This window comes from Lathyrus oleraceus, unplaced genomic scaffold (assembly GCF_024323335.1).
Source record: "Lathyrus oleraceus cultivar Zhongwan6 unplaced genomic scaffold, CAAS_Psat_ZW6_1.0 chrUn0152, whole genome shotgun sequence".
Lineage (NCBI taxonomy): Eukaryota > Viridiplantae > Streptophyta > Magnoliopsida > Fabales > Fabaceae > Lathyrus > Lathyrus oleraceus.
The window spans coordinates 10,207-19,392 of record NW_026112543.1 but is presented as its reverse complement, the minus strand read 5'-3'; the positions used below and the strand labels follow the sequence as shown (position 1 = coordinate 19,392).

Here is a 9,186-nt window from a genome sequence, read left to right as displayed (position 1 = left end):
CATCCATTTGAATTTGTTTTAAGTAACTAATAGAGGTTCAATGTCTAAATTTAGTGTATGGCGGAAGCGGATATACGTAATGTTTATTACACAAAAAAACTATCATCAAAAAGCAACCATAATGTCAGCATAGATCATGAAAAATAGAGCATTCTGTAAAATAGTAGCAACAAACAATGTAAACTGCATTTGCCAGCTCTAATACATCATTGTTCATCATAACTTGCATGTTATTCACGTAAAAGAAAAAACATAGTATTTAAATGAGAAGAAAAAAAATACATTAACATAAGAAACTAATCAAGAGAAGAAATAACAGTAAAAGAAAAGATGGAGATGGCAAATTATGCATGTTATAATGTATCATTTAGTCCTTCAAACAATATCTGGATGGCTGATGATATTATGATAAAACATGTTCCTCTTTTGTGTCTCCAAATTGCTTATGATATTTTGGTTTCTCGGCTTTTCTACTTCGTCCTTAAGCCCCTTCATGTGCCCCTCATTATTGCGCAGGTGTTGGTAAGTATTCATTCATCATATATTTCTTTCTTTCTTTTGCCAGTAAATTTGAATCATCAATACACATGATAGTTAGTCACATTGAATTTTCAACATAAAAACATATAAAAGTTTATACATTAAGACTGCCATAAAAACATATAAAAGTTCATACATTAAGACTTCCATAAAAACATATAAAAGTTCATACATTAAGACTGCGTTTCATAAATGAGAGATAAAAAAATATAATAATTCCTGAATTTTATATAATGCAGGCTGGTTTTACTCTGAGTCCAAGTCTCTTGGGAAATTTTGAATGGGTATTTTCCTTGTTTTATAGTCAATATGGAATCCTAGCCGTTGAAACCTTTGCAAACTTAGGAATAATGTACTATGTGTTCCTAAGTGGTTTAGAAATGAATTCAGACACCATCTTAAGATCAAGGAAGAAAGGTACAAGCATAGCAATTGCCGGCATTGTGACGCCAATGTTATTTGGTGTTGGATTTCTAGCTCTACAACAAAAACTTATAGATAAAAATGATGTTTTCGCACAAACACCAAAAGAAAATCAAGGCGAAGCATATTTATTCTGGTGTTTAGCACTTTCTGTAACAGGTTTCCCTGTCCTTGCAAGAATCTTAGCTAATCTTAAACTTTTATATACAAAGCTTGGAAAAGATGCATTGACAGCAGCTATGTTAACCGATGCATATGGTTGGGTTATGTTTACCTTGTTGATTCCTTATTCGACTAGAGGTGGAAAGCCTTATCTCTCAGTAATCTCTACTTTGATGTTCATAGTTTTTTGCTTTGCTGTGGTGAGACCTATCCTTACTCCAATCATTGAACACAAAACAAGTATGAACACGTGGCGAAAATCACACTTGTTGGACGTGTTGACGGGAGTGTGTATTTGTTCGTACATTACGGATTCTCTCGGTACACATCCTATTGTTGGAGCTTTTGTGTTTGGATTAATTTTGCCTCATGGAAAGTTTGCTGATGTGGTTTTGGAATTGTCGGCCGATTTTGTTTCTGAGATTCTGTGTCCTGTTTACTTTGCTGGATTTGGTTTTAGACTCAACTTGCCTTTCCTTTTGAAGCAAAAGAATGCGGGTTTAATGTTTTTGGTTATGCTTTTGTTATGCATACCTAAAGTTTTGAGCTCTGTGATTGTCACTTTCTTCTTCGGTATGCCTGCCCGAGATGGAGTTGCCATTGGATTGCTTCTCAACACCAAGGGTATCATGGCTGTCATACTACTGAATATTGCTTGGGACAAAAGGGTAATTTTAAACTACCATTTTTCTATTATTGCATGATTTAAATCAAACAGCCTTTTAACCAACTTACTTTTTTTTCTTTTTTCTTTACAGATTTTGGATCCATATACTTTCATGGTTATGATGCTTGCTATTATAGTAATGACTGTAATGGTTTCTCCCTTGATCAATGCAATATACAAACCAAAATTCCGATTCATGCAATCGCAATTAAGGACCGTGCAAAAACTGAGGTTCGATGTGGAGCTTCGAATCGTCGCTTGTGTCCACAATGCTAAACATGCCAATAACATGATCCATGTCATTGAAGCCACAAATGCTACTAGACTTTCACCTATACATGTATCAGTAGCTCACTTAGTTCAACTCACTAGACATGGCACAGCTATTCTTGTTTCACAAATGGATAATTCAAACAGCACGATTGGTGGCGCAGAAGCAACCAACTATGGATCACAATTAGAGTTTGAGAGCATAACTAATGCATTTGAAAAACTCGTAGAACAATACAATGCGATTAGGTTTGACATATCAAGTGTTGTCTCGTCCTACACAACTATCCATGAGGACATTTACAATGTTGCCGAAGAGAAACGCGCCAGCCTAATTCTCCTTCCCTTTCACAAAGACTACTCAACAATAGAAGATGCTCCAGAAATAATCCACAATGAACATTGTGAGATAAACAAAAATGTTCTACAAAAAGCACCTTGTTCGGTAGGGATCTTTGTGGATCGCGGTTTAGGATCGTTGTTAGAAATAAAATTACGCATTATAATGATTTTCATCGGTGGACCTGACGACCGTGAAGCCTTGTCTATTGCATGGAGAATGGCGGGGCATCCAGGAACACAATTACATGTTGTGAGGATCAATCTGTTAGGTAAGGCTGCAGAAGAAACAAAACTAAAAATGGAAAAAAGCAAGTCTCGTCATGGAATGTTGTCGACGGTTATAGACAATGTGATGCAAAAAGAGTTGGATGAAGAGTGTATAATTTCCTTTAGGCACAAAGCAGTGAACAATAACGATTCAATTCTTTACTCAGAGAAGGAAGTCCATTCGAATACGGGCGAAGAGATTCCAACGCTTCTTAACGATATTGATAAACCTGGATATGATTTGTACATTGTTGGACAAGGAAGCGGTAAGAACTCGGTGATTTTTTCGAGGTTGTTGGAATGGTGCGACCATCCTGAACTTGGTGTTATAGGTGACATATTGGCTTCAACTAGCTTTGGTACGCAATCTTCTGTGCTTATTGTGCAACAATATTTGGTTGGAAGAAAACGCGTTATGAGAAAATGTCATGAAGTGAAAACTGGTACTGAAAATTTGTAAAAGATCGATCGACGATACAAAGTTTTGGATTAATTAATATTTTGTATAGTTAGAATGATTTGTTTTCATTTTTTTATAAATTAAGTGGTTATAGTTCATCAGGTAAAGCCATTTATTTGTTATACCATATTTCAATTTTTTTTAATAGTTAAATCATGTTATGGTCTCCTAGTACCTGCATTACATGTTTTAATTTTTTAAATGATAATTCATTTAATATAATATATTAAAATAGAATAGTATGGTTTTGAGCCGTACATTTAGAGCTGTTAAAATGACTAGCTCATAAGGATCACTCTGTCTGGCTCGAAAAATCATAGAGTTAAAGCTTTAAAATTAGAGCTTGTATTTTTTTGAAGCATTTAATTCGACACTCCCTCACTTAGACCTGACACCCTCCATCACGTATGAAAAGACGACATTGCCCTTGTAAAATCATTTTCAAAATTTTCACAATTTATAGTGCAAGAGTGTGAATTATATATTTTACTTAAATTAGATATTTTATTATATATATATATATATATATATATATATATATATATATATATATATATATATATATATATATATATATATATATATATATATATATATATATAAATTTTTATTAATATGTAATTTTAAATTTAGAGTAATAACAAAAAAATTAAATATTTATTATTTTCATTATTGAATTTAATTTGTGAACAACTTTAAATATATTAGTGGTTCTCCAAAAAAGAAAAAAAATTAATTGTAGTTTATTGTAAATATTTTATCAAGATTCAGTTTATTTATTAGTATCATAAATAAACATTTTTTTTGATAGACTAGATTAATTTTTTATGATTCAAATGAATTTTATTTTAATACTTTAATTAATGGCCTTCATATAGTATAATATATGCTACATGGTGATGCATTATTTTTAATAAATATTGATTATAGTCATCTAATATCTACGTTTATTATTTGTAATTTACCAACAATATGAAGAATATTATTTTGATTATAAAAAGAATAAATATAATTATTTGTAAATATGAATAAAATTTTGTACAAAATGATCTTTTTTATATTGATTATTTCCTATGTTATATTTAAAAAAAATTGATATGAATATTTATAAAATAATAATATTAATAATAATAATAATATAAGTAAACCATGTATATTGATTATAAATTGCAAATTATAATGTAATTGGAATCCAATGAACCGTTAATTATCATAAAAATAATTATTAAACGTGTAAAATATGGTTGTCATAATATTAAATGAATATTAACTCTTAATTATGATAAAATTAAATTAGTCAATTACTTAATATATGTAAGTAAACAACCATATCAATCCGTTTTAAACGGTATGAGTTGTGAGTGATAATAAATCTTAAACCATTATAAAATTTTATTATTATATTCACCAAAATGTGTAACTCAGGTCCATCAATTCATCAATTTTCTTTCATGATTTAAAAAATAGTCTCTTATATTTATTGTCCTTATTTCATGAGTTTTTTTTAAATGATATAAATGTTTATAATAATGTTAATATCCATCTTTATTAAATTATTTACAAAAATAAAATATTTTGTTTGTGTAACATTTTATTATGTGCTATTAATATTTAAAATAAAATTTTATATGTATTAATTTTGTTAATATTTAGAAATAAAGTAATATATTTATTATTCATATGCATCATTCAGTTAAGAATAATAACGTGAATTATATTTTTTTTAGTTATTTATGATATTCATTATTTAATTTTTAAAATGACATTATATTCATTATTTATACTTTTTTGATAAATAATAATATTAATGGTTAAATGAAAATGTAGAGAAATTGTTTTATTATAATTTGATTAAATTTTTTATTAAATTTTTATTGTTAATAAATATTTCAATTTAGTTCACATATGAATGTTATAATTTTATATTGTCATTAGGAAATAAATAGTTGTAAATTTGATGTGAATAAAAATTAAAAATTAAATTAAATTACAGATGATTAGTCAAAAGTAAAATGTAATAGACGTCAATTAGTTTTTCAATTTTTAGTTGTAATGGTAATAATAAAAAATTTAAATATTTTTTATATTCATTACTGCATTTAATTGGGAACAACTTTACATATAATTTTTTATAAATATTCTATCAGCATTCAGTTTTTTTAATGATGACATTAAATTTTATGACATTAATGTTTTGAATAACTTTTTACAGTGATTTATGACGTTTTGTCTTTAAAATAGTTTCCCTTCTTCTATTATTAGTGTCAAATAAAATTTATTTTTTTAAAAGACTAAAATTAACTTTTTTTATTATAGATTAAAATTTAAATTTTGTTGATTTAAATTAAATTGTGATAGATCAATTTAATAACTATTAATTATGAATAATTTCGAGACTAATATTTGTTTTTATTGAATATTTATCTTAGTAACTTTTTTATACCGTGTAATTCTATTAATGTTAGAGACAGTGATTAATATATATAATACATTGTACATATTTCCTATGCCTCTAATTGTAAAGGTGTAAAATTTAATTCTCATAATAATATAAAATGTTCAGTTTTTGTTGAATATAATATAATATATATGTTTACTATTTATAATTTAGTTCTTATAATAATATAAAATTTTATATCTATGTTTATTATTTCTAATTTAAATAAAATTAATTATATTATTAAAAATAATAAATATAATTAACTATTAACATGAATAAAATAATATATAAAAATGACCGCTTTTATTTATTTTCATATTGATTGTATCCTATGTTATATTAAAAAAAATTATATGAATATTCATAATAATATTAATATATAAGTAAATGTTGTACTTTGGTAATTTTTTGTTATGCTCCTTTGTAATGCTATTAATATTTGAGATAAAAATCTTATATGTATATTTTTTTAAAATTGAGTAAAGTAAAAATAGTATATTTATTATTTGTACAAAAATAATATTGACCAAAAAATGTATAAAACTATATTTTCCTATAATATTTATAATACAAATTAAATAAATTATGATTCATCATACCAACTAAAAACAATGAGTCAATGACTTTAAAAATACTTAAAAGCGAGTTCTTATTTTAGTTAATAAATTATGATTCAATATTCATTATAATGTGGTATTGGAGAATTAGGGAAAGTGAAAAAGGGGTTTGGGTAGAAAAAGAGTCAAAGAATGGGTGTTGAAAGATAATGGTGTTTTGATTAGTGGTTTAGTAAAAGGTATTCACATAAGCTAATAGGATGATGTGGACTATTTTTTAGGAAGTCAGTGTTAAGTGTTGCAAAATTATTTGAAGCATTAAATTTAATATATATAAATAGATAGAGAAAGAGTCAAAGAATGGGTGTTGGAAGATAATGGTGTTTTGATTAGTGGTTTAGTAGAAGGTATACACATAAGCTAATAGGATGATGTGGACTATTTTTTAGGACTTCAGTGTTAACTGTCGCAAAATTATTTGAAGCATTAGATTTAATATATATAAATAGATTAGTGAAACTAAAATACTTATACAAACGATCAAAGTCATTCCATCCCCTACGGTCCAAAGATTTAAATCTTGTTAATATTCAGAACTATTCATGAACATCACAGCAAATATGATTAAAATGTTAGTAGCTCCCACGTAAATAAGTAGCTATGGCACAGCTACAACATGCGAGTTTGCTAAAATATATAAACCAGAACCAGTCCCAACAAAAAGCAGAAAAAATGGGGTTGGTATGTAATACTACTCCTAAACTTTCTAATATAAGACCTGATCCCACAAAGACTATAAGGAAATCATGCAGCGGTTTAGACAGATCCATTATATGTAATAAAAAAAGACAAAGAAATAGAAATATCATGACCTTATTGATATGACCAAGATTTTTTTTTATATACTTCAATTTTTTTTTTGCATTGAAAAACCTAAGTAGTTTAAATTGTTGTCCAATAATACTTGGTTAGCTCGTAGAATCTGTACTATCAATTTCAGTGATCTCTTTTAGTGATCTAGCTTGCTAGAAGGATCAATTTCAATGTGATAGATATAGCAAGGTGTATAGGAGGACACATAGGAAGAGAGAGTTGGGGAATAATTCCACTCCCACTCAAAATTAATTATGTTAGCAGCACATGGGAGAGGTGGCAGAAGAGAGAGAATCAGGGAATGTTCCCTTGTCAGTATGCATGATTTAAGTCTCAATTCCCTAGGAGAGATAAGGATGGGAGGAAGAAGTACAAGGTGATGAAAAATTAAAGGCTATAGTGCAGGTCCTGCTAGCAGATCCTAGTAGCCAAACTGGTTTTCAGCTCAAAGGTGGTAGGTTGTATCATGAAGGCAGAATAGTGGTTCCAAAGCAATCACCCAGATTTGCTTGGATCTTACATGAGTTCCATGATACTGTTGTGGAAGGGAACTCAGGATACCTAAGGACTTACAAAAAAAATTCTAGTGTGGTGTATTGGGAGGGTATGAGAAAGAGGATATAAGAGTATGTGCAGGCTTGTGAAGTGTGTCAAAGGAATAAGTATCAAACCTTGAGCCATGGAGGATTGCTACAACATTTGCGTATACCAACACAGACATGGAGTAACATTTCTATGGACTTCATGTGTGAGGGTTGCCTAAGGTGTATGGAGTGGATATTGTGATGATAGTGGTGGATAGATTGACAAAATATGCTCATTTCCTTCATATGAGCCATCCTTATACTGCTAAGAACATTACTGACTTATTCATAAAATAAGTGGTCAGGCTACATGGTTTCCCTATCTCCATAGTCTCTGATAGAGATAAGGTTTTTTTAAAGTAATTTCTGGTCTTAATTGTTTAAACAGGCAGGTAATGGATTGAAGTACAATAGTGCTTACCGTCCTCAGTCAGATGGGAAAATTGAGGTGGCAATAGGTGTTTAGAGACTTATTTGAGATGTGCGACTGAGCTTAAACCAAAATAGTGGCCAAAATGGTTGGCTTGGGCAGTTTAGTACAATACCAATTACCATGCATCCTTGAATGCCACTCCTTTTGAAGTCTTATATGGAAGAACCCCACCAATGTTAGTAAGAGGGGATACTCCATTTTCGGTAGTAGATGAAGTCAACAAGTTGACTGCTGAGAGGAATGTTATGCTCAGAGAGTTGCAGGAGTAGTTGCTGAAGGCACAAGATTTGATTATAAAAAGAATAAATATAATTATTTATAAATATGAATAAAATTTTGTACAAAATGATTTTTTTATATTGATTGTTTCCCATGTTATATTTAAAAAAGTTGATATGAATATTAATAATAATAGTAATAGTAATAATAAGAATATATAAGTAAACCATGTATATTGATTATAAATTGCAAATTATAATGCAATTGGAATCCAATGAACGGTTAATTATAATAAAATTAATTATTAAACATGTAAAACATGCTTGTAATAATAATAAATGAATATTAATTCTTAATTATGATAAAATTAAATTAGTCAATTACTTAATATGTAAGTAAACAACCATATCAATCCGTTTTAAATGGTATAAGTTGTGAGTGATAATAAATCTTAGACCATTATAAAGTTTTATTATTATATTCACCAAAATGTGTAACTCAGGTCCATTAATTCATCCGTTTTCTTTAATGATTTAAAAAATAGTCTATTATATTTATTGTCATTATTTCATGAGTTTTTCTTAAATGATATAAATGTTTATAATAATGTTAATATCCATCTTTATTAAATTATTTATAAAAGTAAAATATTTTGTTTGCGTAACATTTTATTATGTGCTATTAACATTTAGGTACAATATATTAAGTAAAATAGAAATAGAAAAGGGGAAAACAGAATTCTAGGAGGGATAATTTATCTTTTCCTAGAGTGATTCTTTATTGTTTATGTCAAAATAGATACGTAGTGAAGGAATGACCAAATAAAAAAGAGTGGGAATTGAATTCACCAAATACAAGTTTCTTAATTAACTTTAAAAAAAAAGAATTGAATCATGAGTCTATATTAGAAATATATTTCTATTAAGATTATATTTTCATTCACATCCTA

The 9,186-nt window shown here is 28.1% G+C and overlaps 1 protein-coding gene across 1 annotated transcript; it reads left to right on the top strand.

The window, feature by feature from the left end:
- Positions 1-330: 330 nt before the first annotated feature.
- Positions 331-3,131, top strand: LOC127112538 (cation/H(+) antiporter 15). Its single transcript, XM_051046360.1, has 3 exons — positions 331-522; positions 780-1,793; positions 1,884-3,131. The coding sequence occupies exons 1-3, from the start codon at positions 331-333 to the stop codon at positions 3,129-3,131; spliced, it is 2,454 nt and encodes an 817-aa protein (XP_050902317.1).
- Positions 3,132-9,186: the final 6,055 nt, after the last annotated feature.

Coding starts and splice junctions, on each gene's coding strand:
- LOC127112538 (XM_051046360.1), top strand. CDS start 331: ATGGAGATGGCAAATTATGCATGTTATAATGTATCATTTAGTCCTTCA. Junction 523..779: donor TCATTATTGCGCAGGTGTTG/GTAAGTATTCAT, acceptor TATATAATGCAG/GCTGGTTTTACTCTGAGTCC. Junction 1,794..1,883: donor ATATTGCTTGGGACAAAAGG/GTAATTTTAAAC, acceptor TTTTCTTTACAG/ATTTTGGATCCATATACTTT.